This window comes from Hemiscyllium ocellatum, chromosome 8 (assembly GCF_020745735.1).
Source record: "Hemiscyllium ocellatum isolate sHemOce1 chromosome 8, sHemOce1.pat.X.cur, whole genome shotgun sequence".
NCBI lineage: Eukaryota > Metazoa > Chordata > Chondrichthyes > Orectolobiformes > Hemiscylliidae > Hemiscyllium > Hemiscyllium ocellatum.
In genome coordinates, this window is record NC_083408.1 from 92175602 (window position 1) to 92189976 (window position 14375).

General features: G+C 38.1%; 1 protein-coding gene across 1 annotated transcript in view; it reads left to right on the top strand.

The window, feature by feature from the left end:
• The window catches only part of ppp4r4 (protein phosphatase 4, regulatory subunit 4), a 181120-nt gene that overhangs the window by 91464 nt on the left and 75281 nt on the right, over positions 1-14375 (top strand). Inside the window, exons 7-10 of the mRNA XM_060828556.1 lie at positions 2871-2978; positions 7203-7324; positions 10925-11047; positions 14151-14320. Coding sequence (XP_060684539.1) covers positions 2871-2978; positions 7203-7324; positions 10925-11047; positions 14151-14320 — 523 coding nt within the window. The remainder of the gene's footprint in view (positions 1-2870; positions 2979-7202; positions 7325-10924; positions 11048-14150; positions 14321-14375) is intronic.

A 14375-nucleotide genomic window follows, 5' to 3' on the forward strand; every position in this document is an offset into this window, starting at 1 on the left:
TCTATCATTGCATGGCATTTGCTGAACAATCCTGAGAGATAGTAGTTACATAAATAATCAGTTTAACATAGCCAGTTAATGAGTATCTTTCCTTGTTTACAATCTTCAGAAGCAACATGTACAGTACTCATTTGCAGGGACCCATACTATGAAAACAAAGAGTTGCCTTAGAGAAAGGCTTGGACAGACTCAGTTTATAATCTGCTGGAGTTTAGAGTGAGAGATGACTTGGTTGAAACATACAAGGTCCTGAGGGTCTTGACAGGTAGATGTAGAAATTACGTTTTGGCTGGAGAGAACTTGAAATTCAGAGTCACTTTAAAAATGTGGATTCTCTCATTTAACACCAGGAAGAGAAGGGTATCTCAGAAGGTCATGGGTCTTGCAATAATCTTGAACCCAGATCTCTTTACACATTTGCAAGAGGTGTGCAGACTGTAAAAGTCCAGCATGATGATTAATGTTGTCCAAAACACTGATCCAAATCTGGATTAAAATATTCCCCAAATCCACACACCATCTATCCATGTATAAAATGTTATTTACAAATGTGTTTGCTTTTGGGATTCATGTGACAGTTAAATGGCTGAAGTTTTATCAGATGCATTTCAATAAGACGGTCACTATGCAGTTACACTTGGTACTTTTTTACAATAGCTAATTGCATATTGAAGACTGTGTTAATCCTTTTTTGACTGGGCTTCATGGACATATTTTGATTATCTTGTCTTAAATTGCATTTGTAGTTATTCATAAACTTTATTTTGCATTTTTTTCTAAAATTTTAACTCGGATATTGCATTTATTTTCTATAATTGTTTAGTATCTTTTAACAAAAATCTGATTTAGTAATTCATTTATTGCCTTTATATTTAAATTTTGTGAAAAATTGTTACAAGTTATTTTATTCAGCATGTCTTTCTGTAGATGTAAATAGATTAAAAGCTCTGGTGAAGTTTGGTTTGAAATGATAACTGAAAATAAAATTGGAGCACATAGAAACATATAAATATTACTACTTATAACAAGGTAAAAAGAAAGTACAAGAATGTGCACTTTTAACTTTTTAGTACAGGTAGAAGACCCTTTATCTAAAATGTTCATGACCAGCTGTTTTTCGGAATTTGGAATTATTTGGTTTTTGGAATAATGACAGTCTAATGGTGAAATTTTAAAAAATCTTACTGGAGGAGCAGACTTCTAAGTAAGAACTTGCTTGGCCACACCTCCCATATCGCATCTGAGTGGCACCCATCGAGTGGATGTCGATTTGGGGCATTCACAGATAAAGCCCCAGATAGGCCTGTCGGTGCTTGGCCATGCCCCCCATGTCACATCTGAGGGACACACATCGAGTGGGTGTCGATTTGGGGGTGCTCACTGAGAAACCCCAGGCCTGTCGGTGCTTGGCCACGCCCCCACCCCCACATTGCATTTGAGTGACATGCATCAAGTGGATGTTGACTTGGGTTAACTGTTTGCTCACCAAACAATCTTGTTAATGAGAAAACACTTCACAAAAACTTTCGGATTTCGGAGCTTTTCGGTGTTTGGATGTTCAGATAAAGGATCTTCTGCCTGTACTGATTTGTATAATATGCAAAGATGGTGATGCTTCACCAAAATAGTGTTGCAGATCTGAGATCAGAAAATGTTTCTGTGTAAAATATGTATGCTGATTACATCCAACTCTCTTCCACTGTCTCTCCCTCTTAAACTTCCTCTGTGGTTGGACCACCTGTATTAGATCAAAATATGGAGGAGTCACATTTCCCTCCTGCACATCAGAAAGATCAAACCAATGATTTGAGCTGAACTGTTGCCTTTCCTTTTGCTGGTTGTTTCCCAGCCAGTGACTTGTTTAGTCCATATTAATTTTTTTTTTGTTTTGATATAGGGCAAAATTAAAAAACTTTCAAATTTTATCCAACACCAAGATTGTTTTCTCACACCTCTATAATATTGTCACTCCCACTTTTTCTGAAATTCTTACCCATGTTTTTGTCAGTTTTCATCCTTTGCTCCAGAATACCTCATAATTTCCAAGATTGCTGACTTCATTGCATTCCTGTCCCTCAAAACCTTGAATTTAAAATCCGTACGGGTTCATGCACCTATCATTGTAATTTCCTCCACCCTTCTGTTCAAATCACAACCTTTGGTCCTTGATTTTCTGTGCATTCTCCTCCCTTTGCTGAAACATTGATGGTCAAGATTTTAACTTTATTGTTAATTTGTGAGAGATCCTCCAGATACCTCTTCAACCTTCAATCATCATTGCAGCCAAGTTTTTAAGTCCGCTCTCAACCCGTCTGCCATGACTAAATGCACATTCCTTTATCCATTTTATTTTATGCTTTGATGTATATTCTATGTTAAAAGTATTCTGTAAATGGAACTAATTCTTGTAAGGTGGTGAAAAATATGGCTGAGGACTGTCATAGCCTTTTCTAAAATCATGTGCATGCAGGTACACCTGATTTGGTTTATTTCCTTAGTTTTGGCTGGACTATGAAATAAAGTATTTTATTCTGGGAGCTGTTTTATCTCATTGACTAAAGATTGAAATAAAAGCTGATAATACTGTTTGAGAATTGCTGCTATATAAATCAATCTGTCTTTCTTTTTATCTATCTTCCTCTTTGTCTATCTTTCTCTCTACATTTCTTTTTTTTTCTCTCAAATTTCCCATACCTCCTGTTTCACAAGAGTAATATTTATATTGCTGTAGTTTTGATCTCTCTCTTTTTGCAATGTTTCTTTAGTCCCTAGTGCTCTAAGATGGCATATTGCAGTCATGCATTAATTATAGATTTGTCATGAAATAGGCAAAGAAAAATAGTCTATAAGCAGTTGTATTGTCTCTGCAGAATAAAACGAGATATTCTGCCTCTAGTGAAATCACTTTGCCAGGATGTAGAATATGAAGTTCGCTCCTGTATGTGTCGTCAACTGGAATTCATAGCACAAGGAATTGGGTAAATATTGTAACTCGGGTAAATATTGTCAAACCTATGTGTATAACACAAAAACGGTGTGTGCTGGAGAAACACAGCAGGTCTGGCAGCATCTGCAGAGAGAAAAGCAGCGTTAATATTTCAAGTCCAGTGACCCTTCTTTAGAATGGTGCGAATGAAGAGTGACTAGACTTTGGGACAGCATGGTGGCACAGTGGTTAGCATTGCTGCCTCACAGCGCCAGAGATCCAGGTTCAATTCCCGACTCAGGCGACTGACTGTGTGGAGTTTACACATTCTCCCCGTGTCTGCGTGGGTTTCCTCCGGGTACTCCGGTTTCCTCCCTCAGTCCAAAGATGTGCAGGTCAGGTGAATTGGCCATGCTAAATTGCCCGTAGTGTTTGATAAGGGGTAAATGTAGGGGTATGGATGGGTTGTGGGTCGGTGAGGACTTGTTGGGCTGAAGGGCCTGTTTCACACTGTAAGTAATCTAATCTAATCTAAATGCAAACTCTGTTTTTCCCTTCACAGACGTTGCCAGGTGAGCTGTGTTTCTCCAGCACTCTGTTTTGTTTCAGATTTCTAGCAGTGCAGTTCTTTGTATTTATTTCTGTGTAGACATCTTTGCTTAACTGAAATAAGGATGCTAGATGTTGCATAAAAACCATTAATATTTTAAATTTCTGAGCAGCGAGAAGTTTAACTAAACAAATAGTTGCGCAGACTAAACAATTCTGTTGGGATGCATAATGAAAAATACCAGGAGGAGATATGAACTGTGTTACTGCTACATCTTGGGTTGAAATCCTGACTCCAAAAGTGGAACAGGTCAGGGTGAAATTAGCTTTGCACATTACTGCATTTAATTTGAGCAGCCTTTTTTTTTCATTTAAGATGTAGTAATGTAAAAACAATTTATTAAGTTGTGTAGTGCAGTTAAAGAATTTCTTTAAAAGGGGGCAATTCCTTAATGTTAAAATCGAATTCATTACTTAGTAATGTTAGAGATAGTTGAATTAATTTTGATTTCTGGTTTTGATTTTAGAAGGATGTAGTATAAAGGAAATAGGAGTATTTTTGAAATGATACTTACAGGAGCTCCTTGAAGTGGCTGAAACTACTCTATATATAATATTAAACAACTCTCAATTTAAAACGGTTTCATTCTGTGTAGAACCACAAATTGGAACTAATTGACTGTTGTGGATTTACAGTAAGATTAGATTGACATCAATGCTTGATGCTCTATAAATCACCTCTGTAATTATAATTCATACCTATTGATTTTACTCACCCATGACTACGCTACATAAGGTAGGGTAATTTCAGGTAATTATTAAGGTTTGCATGTAGGTTATATTGATTTATTTTTAAATTATTTCAATGGATGTGAGCATTACTGCAGGACTTGCATTTGTTTCTCAACTCAAATCTCCCTTTAACTGAGTGACTTGGTAGGCCATTTCAGAGGACAGTTGAGATTCAACCATATTGCTGTGAGGATGGAGCCACAAAGGATGGTAGACCTCCTTCAGTAAATCAAAAGTATTTCTGTAACAACTGATGATAGTGGTCACCATTGCTGAGTCCAGCTTTTATATCCAGAATTCATCAATTGAATTAGCCTGGGCCTTTGAATTACTAGAGGTTGTCACTATGTCCACATCTCCCCTATTGGGAAATGGCTAATAATAGAATGGATAAGACAGGTAGGGCATTCTACAACAAAAGCAGAAATTGCTGGAAAAGTTCAGCATCTGTGGACAGAAATCAGAGTTAACCATATGACATAGGAGTGGAAGTAAGCCATTTGGCTCATCGAGTCCACTCCGCCATTCAATCATAGTAGATGGGTATTTCAATTCCACTTACCCACACTCTCCCCATATCCATTAATTCTTTGCAAGATTAAGAATTTATCAATCTCTACCTTGAAGACATTTAATGTCTTAGCTTCCACTGTGCTCTGTGGCAAGGAATTCAACAAGCCCAGTACTCTCTGGCTGAAGAAATATCTCCTCATTTCTGTTCTAAATTGGCCCCTTCTAATTCTAAGACTGTGCCCATGGGTCCGAGTATCCCTGCCTGATGGAAACAAATTCCCAACGTCCACCCTTTCTAAGCCATGCATTATCTTATAAGTTTCTATTAGATCACCCCTCATCCTTCTAAACTCTAATGAATACAATCCCAGGATCCTCAACCGTTCGTCATATGTTAGGCCTACCATTCCAGGGATCATCCATGTGAATCTCCGCTGGTCACGCTCCAGTGCCAGTATGTCCTTCCTGAGGTGTGCGGACCAAAACTGGACAAGGTCTTAAAAATGGGGCCTAACCAGAGCTTTATAAAGTCTCAATAGCATATTGCAGCTGTTACATTCCAACCCTCCTGAGATAAATGACAACATTACATTTGCTTTCTTAACCATGGACCCAACCTGCAGGTTCATGGACTCAACTAGCAGTCCCAGATCCCTTTGATTAGATTAGATTACTTACAGTGTGGAAACAGACCCTTCGGCCCAACAAGTCCACACCGACCCGCCGAAGCGCAACCCACCCATACCCACATACCCTTACATATACCCCTTGCCTAACACTACAGGCAATTTAGCGTGGCCAATTCACCTGACCTGCACATCTTTGGACTGTGGGAGGAAACCGGAGCAAACGGAGGAAACCCACGCAGATACGGGGAGAACGTGCAAACTCCACACAGTCAGTCGCCTGAGGTGGGAATTGAACCCGGGTCTCTGGCGCTGTGAAGCAGCAGTGCTAACCACTGTGCCACCGTGCCGCCCACCTTTGTACTTTGGCTTTATGAATTTTCTCACCATTTAGAAAATAGCCCATGCCTGTGTTCTTTTTTCCAATGTGTAAGAACTTGCATTTACTCATACTGAATTTCATCAGCTATTTCTTGGACCAGTCTCCTAAACTATCTAAATCTTTCTACAGCCTCCGCACCTTGTCAGAATTATCTGCCTGTCCGTCTAAGTCATATCATCTGTGAACTTCACCAGAATGCCCCCTGTCCCTTCATCCAGATCATTAATATATAAAGTGAACAGCGGCAGCCCCAACACTGAACCCTGCGGGACACCACTTGTTACTAGTTGCCATTCTGAAAAAGAACCTTTTACCCCAACTCTCTGCTGTCTGTCAGCCAATCCTCAATCCATGCCAGTAGCTCTCCTCGAACACCATGGGCCCTTGCCTTACTCAGCAGCCTCTCAGCAGACCTAATCAAAGGCCTTTTGGAAGTCTAGGTAGATAACATTCACATGATTTCCCTGGTCTAACCTACTTGTTACCTCTTCAAAGAATTCTAACAGGTTTGTCAGGCATGACTACAGTGGCACGGTGCTTCAGTGGTTAGCACTGCAGCCTCACAGCACCAGGGACCCGGGTTCGATTCCAGCCTTGGGTGACTGTCTGTGTGGAGTTCGCACATTTTCCCTGTGTCTGCGTGGGTTTCCTCCGGGTGCTCCGGTTTTCTCCCACAGTCACAAAGATGTGCAGGTGAAGTGAATTGGCCATGCTAAATTGCCCATAGCGTTAGGTGCATTAGTCAGAGGGAAATGGTTCTGGGTGGGTTACTCTTTGGAGGGACTGGTTGGGCTGAAGGGCCTGTTTCCACACTGTAAGGAATTTAATCTAATCTAATCTACTAAATCCATGCTGACCTGTTCTAATCCGACCCTGCACTTCCAAGAATTTAGAAATCTCATCCTTCTAGAAGGGTTCTAGAATTTTACCTATAACCGAGGTTAGGCTAATTGGCCTGTAATTTTCCATCTTTTGTCTTGATCCTTTCCTAAACAAGGGGATTACAACAGCGATTTTCCAATCATCTGGGAGTTTCCCTGACTCCTGATTTTATTACAACCAACGCCTGCTTTATTTCTTCAGCCATCTCCCTCAGAACTCTAGGATGTAGTCCATGTGGGCCAGGAGATTTATAAATTTTTAGACCTTTTAGCTCTTCTAACACTTTCTCTTTTTAAAAGGTTACCATACTCAACTCTGCCCATTGACTCTCCTTAATATTTTGGGTCAAGTGAGCCTTGCTTGATTTCTCTCCACAGATGACACCAGAATTGCGGAGTTTTTCCATCAATTTCTGCTTTTGTTTCTGATTTACAGCATCCACAATATTTTAGATCTATACTTAAGGCATTCTACATCAATGTGACTTTTCTTTGCTCTTTTGACATGAATTATTTTTCTTTTCATTATATAGGGTTGAACAGACAAAAACTGCAATTCTTCCTGAATTAGTAGAGTTGGCTAGGGATGAAGGAAGCAGTGTACGTATTGCTGCATTTGACACCATTGTAAATCTTCTTGTGATGTTTGACAGTGGTAAGTTACCAGGCAGACATTGTCAGTGATTTCAAGTACATATTCGAAATATTTTTGATAATAACAGAGTGAAATAGACAGGTTTTAAACTAAATTACAAATTAAAATTGCTTTCTGTTATACATCTTATGAGATTGTCCATTGCATACAATTTTATGGAATTCCTTTGTGATCTTGATTGTAAGATGGTGAAGCAATTTTTATCTTAAAAGTTTAGGTCAAATGGATATTATAAAGTCCCCTGAAGGACACAAATTCAACTGGGACAATGTAACCATCCTAGTACAGGCAAAACAGAGACACGTGAGACACTCCAACCAGAACTCAATCAATAAACACATTAAATTGGACCCCCATAAACAAGCCATTCAGATACAGAACCAGAAGTACCAAAAAACAGAGATACATATACCAGGCGGGACAGACCGCCAACACTTTATCAAAAATGCACTGTTGATATCACCTTGGGAGGTGACAAAACATATGCAGAAAAGCACACCAGCTCAGCGAATGAATCTACAACCGTCTCTGCTTCCTTTGGATTCACCAAATCGCATAGTGCAGGCCATTCAGTCTATCATGTCTGTGTCAGCTCCCCAAATGAGTCTCACTTAGTGTCATTACTCTGCTTTCACTCTATGACTGTACACATTATTCCCTTTTTTTAATGTATACATTCATGGGATGAGGGCATTGCTGGCTAGGCCATCATTTATTGCCCATTCCTAATTGCCCAGAGGACAGTAAAAGATCAGCCACATTACTAGTCACGTGTAGGCCAGACCAGGTAAAGATGGCAGTTTAGAGTCTTAGAGTCATAGAGATGTACAGCATGGAAACAGACCCTTTGGTCCAACCCGTCCATGTCAACCAGATATCCCAACCCAATCTAGTCCCATCTGCCAGCACCTGGCCCATATCCCTCCACACTTCTCCTATTCATATACACATCCAAATGTCTCACAAATGTTGCAATTGTACCAGCCACCACCACTTCCTCTGGTAGCTCATTCCATATACGTATCACTCTCTGTGTGGAAAAAGTTGCCCAGTAGGTCACTCTCTCAGCCTAAACCTATGCCCTCTAGTTCTGGACTCCCCGACCTCAGGGAAAAGACTTTGCCTATTTACCTTATCCAAGCCCCTCATAATTTTGTAAACCTCTATAAGGTCACCCCTCAGCTTCCGATGCTCCAGGGAAAACAACCTCAGCCTGTTCAGCCTCTCCCTATAGCTCAAATCCTCCAACCCTGGCAACATCCTTGTAAACCTTTTCTGAACCCTTTCAAGTTTCACAGCATCTTTATGATAGGAAGGAGACCAGAATTGAACGCAATATACCAACAGTGGCCTAACCAATGTCCTGTACAGCTGCAACATGACCTCCCAACCCCTGTACTCAATACTCTGACCAATAAAGGAAAGCATACCAAACGCCTTCTTCACTATCCTATCGATCTGTGACTCCACTTTCAAGGAGCTATGACCCTGCACTCCAAGGTCTCTTTGTTCAGCAATACTCCCTAGGACCTTACCGTTAAGTGTATAAGTCCTGCTAAGACTTGCTTTCCCAAAATGCAGCACCTCGCATTTGTCTGAATTAAACTCCATCTGCCACTTCTCAGCCCATTGGCCCATCTGGTCCAGATCCTGTTGTAATCTAAGGTAACCCTCTTTGCTGTGCACTATACCTCCAATTTTGGTGTCATCTGCAAACTTACTAACTGTACCTCTATTGCTAGCATCCAAATCATTTATGTAAATGACAAGAAGTCGTGGACCCAGCACCGATCTTTGTGGCACTCCACTGGTCACAGGCCTCCAGTCTGAAAAACAACCCTTCACCACCACCTTCTGTGGTTTCCTTCTGTGAAGCTCATTAGTGAACCAGATGAGTTTTACAACAATCAACAATGGACTCATGGACATCCTTAGACTCTCTAATTCCAGAAATTTATTGAATTCAAATTCCACCATCATCTGTGGTAGAATTCGAACCCTCTACCCCAGATTATTACCTGGATTTCTGGAATTACAGTCCAGTGATAATACAACTACCATTGCCTCCCCTATAGACTACTTTGAACTTGAAACACTCAACATACCTTTCCCCTTCTATGTCTTTCCTCCATTTAAAATGTAAATTGGGTTACAAGTCAGCAATAGTCTAAACCATGTTTAATTTACGATTCACTTTATTAATCTAAATGTGTTTATGATTAATCACCCCTCTGAGCTAAGCTATTCAAATCTAGTCTAAAATGAAAATGTTTCCCTAGTTTTTATTAGAAATCAATTTTAAGCTTGTTGATTCATATTTGGAAGAGCAATATTTATTGTAAACTTAGCTACCAGCAATAAACAGAACATCATTCTTCATTGTAATTTTTATATTCTTCAAGAAGGGAGTATTGCATTAGGTGTACTCTTTGTACTTTTGATTCACATATCAAAATTGACCATGCTCCTTATTATTCAATACTGGATGCTTAGAGTTAGATACCTTTTGATTCCTAGCTGTTACTCACAAATCAGATCTATTGCCCAAGATTTACAGTTAAGTGATGCTTCCTGTTAGGACCTTCTACAGATGGTTCAGCTCCTGCATGTGATAGAAATGAAGAAAGAGTTAACCTTCAGGGGAAATGAAGATTTTCTGTCTTCAGTGATGGGTACATGATTGACACTCAAAGTGACCGAATTGCTCTATCAATAAAAGAGTTTTAGACATTCAAGCTTTATTCTGAACACCTTGGACGCACACCTGACAATTACACAATAATTTAGGTCTCATTCTGTATTCTATGTCATTGTGATTGCAAAGTCAATGGACTTTCATGTGCTTTGGATTGGGGAATACATGCAAATTTCACTCAATTTCTGGATGTATAGAACACCCTAGATAATGGAGATTAAATTTTGCTATTCTCAGGTTATGAAGAATAAGCACATTCAAACAAGGCTAAATGATTACATCTATTATGAACATGAATTAAAATCAGGACGAGATGGTGCTGTCTTTTCAGACTGGAGACAAATAAACCTTATTTATCCCATGTCTGTAATATTGACCCCAGAGTCGGGAGATATTTCCACACAGCTTCCCTAATGATGTTGATGTTTGAATTGACATGAATTGTATTAACATAAACACAGAGTTAATTGAATGTTTTTAATTGTTGTCAGTACTTCATATCATAGCTCCCTAATTTAAAAGTGACAGTTCAGTTCTTTTGCAGAAACCAATGTTCCATCAGCATGTACCAAAGAACATTGATGCCTTCCAATATTTTATTATAGCATATATAATTTAGAAAAACATCTCTGTATTTTAGAGAATAAAAATATTCATGATGTAAGGCCTAAGCTGGTTGTCTTGTGTTACTTCGACAGCATCGTAAAATGAAGTGACTTTTTTCCCTTAAAGTAGATCTCAAACATTTTCTATCAAAGCAGTCCTATTTGGAGATAACATTGTGCATAAAATATTTGATATTCATTCGATCAATTAACTTTTGTTATTTGTGCCATTTTGTTTACCCATTTTCCTCCTTACATTTATTATTTCGGTGATACATTATTCTCTGATTATCTTGTCAGATGACCGTACCCAAATTATATTTCCCTTGGTGATGATGTTCTGTGAGAAGTCATTCAAAGCAGATGAGAGCATTCTTGCACCACTGTCACACCAACTAGGAAAGCTCTGTCATGGTCTCTCAGGTAAATTTAGTAAGTTTAATTTAGTTTCTTACCTCCATTTTTAACAATTTGTATAAAACATATGTAGCCAAATAGAGGTTTCTTTTTTGTTTTCTTCACTCTTAATTTTTTTCCAACCTACCTTTTACTTTTGATGTTAATTTTTAGCGACTGACAACTATTTCTTGGTGTCCTTGTTCACTCATCTTCTGACAGCCAAGTATTGTGCTATGTTATGTGTGCTATCTAGTGTTATGACCTCTAGAAAGATGCGTTCACCTTGAAAGGGTTCAACGGAAATATAGCCAAGTTTATGAAATCTTAATTTAACCCTCTGAGCCCTAATATTATCCTCACAAATTTGTGATGCATTGCCTACAGGGCAGGATATAATTCTTGAGCTGCAGTGTCAAAATTAAACATCGTGCTCAACTAACGTAGGACCTAGATTCTGAATCATAACTTTTTCCCCTTTATTTGAACAGAGTTGATTTTATAAAGGCCAACATTTCATTTGTCTTCAAGTTATTTTCCTGTACTTGTCTGTTACTTTTAAAAGATTTGTTTACTGCACTTGAACTTCCAAAGCCTCTTTATAGTGCTTTACAGATTCACTAGAATGATGCCAGTGCGTGGGAGACCAAAGTATAAGGATATACTGCTTGCTCAGTCTGTGTTCCTTTGAGTTTAAAAGGTTTTGAGGGCAGAGAGGGTTAATTTAATTAGGATCATACAATTATTCAGCGATTCATTAGGATAAATAAAGGGAAGCCAAATCCTCTAATAGGAGAATCCTGAAGGCATAATGTTCAAATGTAGACTACGACATCCAGGATTAAAGGTGAAAGATACTTATTCCATTTTAGTGGAAAAGTAGAATTTCAATTAGACAACACTCACACACACTCTCTCACATGCACGCTCTCTAACACGCTGGTGCAGTAACTGTAACCAGGGCTATAGAGAGAAGCAGTTAAATGGAGTTAAGGTGTAGCTCAGTCATGGTCTAACTGAATGGCAAGCTCAAATGGGAGGCACTTGCCTCTAGTAGAAGTCCGATATGTTAATAGATAGGCCATTATTCTTTGCAGACTGAAAGAAAATGTACATACAGACACCATCTGTTTCAATCCAGAATAGCTGATAGTAATTCTCTGGTTCATTTCTAAGGGCAATTCTTTGACCAGTTGGTGATTCAATATCTTAAACAAAGCTTGGCAGTTAACTATCACCATTAACTGATGCTTTGGAGATGCTGGTGTTGGACTGGGGTGCTACTTCATCAGGTGATTGTAGATTATACTCCAAAACCACCTGATCAAGGAGCAGTGCTCCAAAAGCTAGTGCTTCCAAATAAACCTGTTGGACTATAACCTGGTGTTGTGTGATTTTTAACTTTATTAACTGATGCATTCTTCATGACAATGTCTCTGCCAATCAGAATTAATTTGCCAATCAAATAGCCACATTCCTCTCATATAGTATAAATGTTATTTCCCTTTACATTGGTGGTATTCAAGAATCATCCTGATGAGCACAAGTTAAAATATTTTCACAATTTTTTTTCTCAGCAATATTCTAGCATTTTATCATAAAATATTGTTGGAACTTTGGTTCTTACTCAGATTTGTTTGGATTAAAACTGAGTGATTTGTTTTGTATCATTTGTTTTTATAAAATATCTATCCTCTACTGACTGATGTACATCCACCTCTGGTTTTGTAATCCCAATGTCCATCACCTCTGGAAACAAAGGCAAGTAATTACTTTTTCTGCTATTCTGTATATCTACACTTAACTTGCTTTCATTAATTCTAAATTAACTATATCATGGCTATCTTTTTACTATAAAAAGGTTTTTTAGTCGATGCTTAGTTTCTGCTCTCCTCCCTATTTTTATTTTCAAATGCATTCTCAGCTTTCAATTCTCCCTTTTTGTGGATTTTCTTTTATATATCATAGGTATTTCATTATTGCAAGCACCAAGTGTTATTTATTTCCAGTTTTAATTAATTTTGCCATTCCTACATAGTTCATCAGCATTCACATCTATCCTTTTGGCCTTATTTGCATCCACATGACAATTTTTAGTCTTTGTAAATATTCCAATTTTCTATCGTCTCAATAATTAATGTACCTTTATTTTATTTGACTTAGAATCCCATTCTTATTGGATTCTTGTATTTAAGCTTTAACACGTTTTTTTCAAATCTTGCTTTGAGCCTAATTATATTATAGTGCTATTTCCAAAATGTTTCCTATAATAATTTCAGAACTGAAACGGAACTCTTTTTCACAGAACAAGCAGTTCTTCCATTCTAATTTTAGCTAATTCAAAAATTGTTGAGTTGTGTTTCTCTAACTAGAGTATGAGCTAATTTGTTTGGTTTTGTTTCCATTGTTTGATAATAAACTTGCTTACTAATTTTAATCATATTCATTGTTGTACATATGTAGTCAAATGAGTTTAAATATGCCACCATATTAGCAGGAGGATGATTCTCAATGGGAAGTATTATATTGGAGCAATGTTACTAGGATAAATCCTCTTCAGTAATACTTAATGTGCACTGATCAATGGAATTTAAGCATTTAGGAAAAGCATTCACATGAAACTAGATGGAACATCTGGGAGGACCTCAACCTGCTACACAGTGTGGAGAGAAGTTGCAGTTGATAGTGGCCATAGATAATGGCACCCTATTTATGAGTGGTGAATGACTTGGTATCCAAGATCAATACTCTTGTATACTTTGGACCAGAGAGAAACTAGGGATAAGTGTAGTGTGAAATAGAGACTGTGGGAACGGAGGTTGCAAAGGAGTGGGAAAGAAGGGAATATTGATTTGGTATGCATGACATGGGGTTGGAGTAGAGAAAATCATAAGTATATGCATTTAATAGAAGCAAAATGAGTGTCAGATTGCGTACACAGAGATATAAAATTGGAAGAGATATGTAGAAGGGATGTACAAAGTGGTATTCATGGTATTTTATGGAGGAATCGAATGACTAAATCTAAGATTGACAATATTAGAACTAGGTTTCGAGATCTCATTCGCCGTATCTATCGTCAAATGTTAAATCATACTATTTTCAACTATTACCTTTTTACCCCATTTAGGGAATTTAACCAATGAACAACATATGTGGTTTTTGGATTTCTACAAGAAATTTAGTACATTAGGCCTACAACAAGAAAACGGTCAAAGTGATCATACAACTCAATTCTATGCAGCAGATATGGATGCAAAATATGTGTCTGTCAGACAGAATTGTGCCTACAACTTGCCAGTAAGTACTGATTATAAAATGCTAACTTTTAACCTGTAGATTTGTTTTGTTCTTC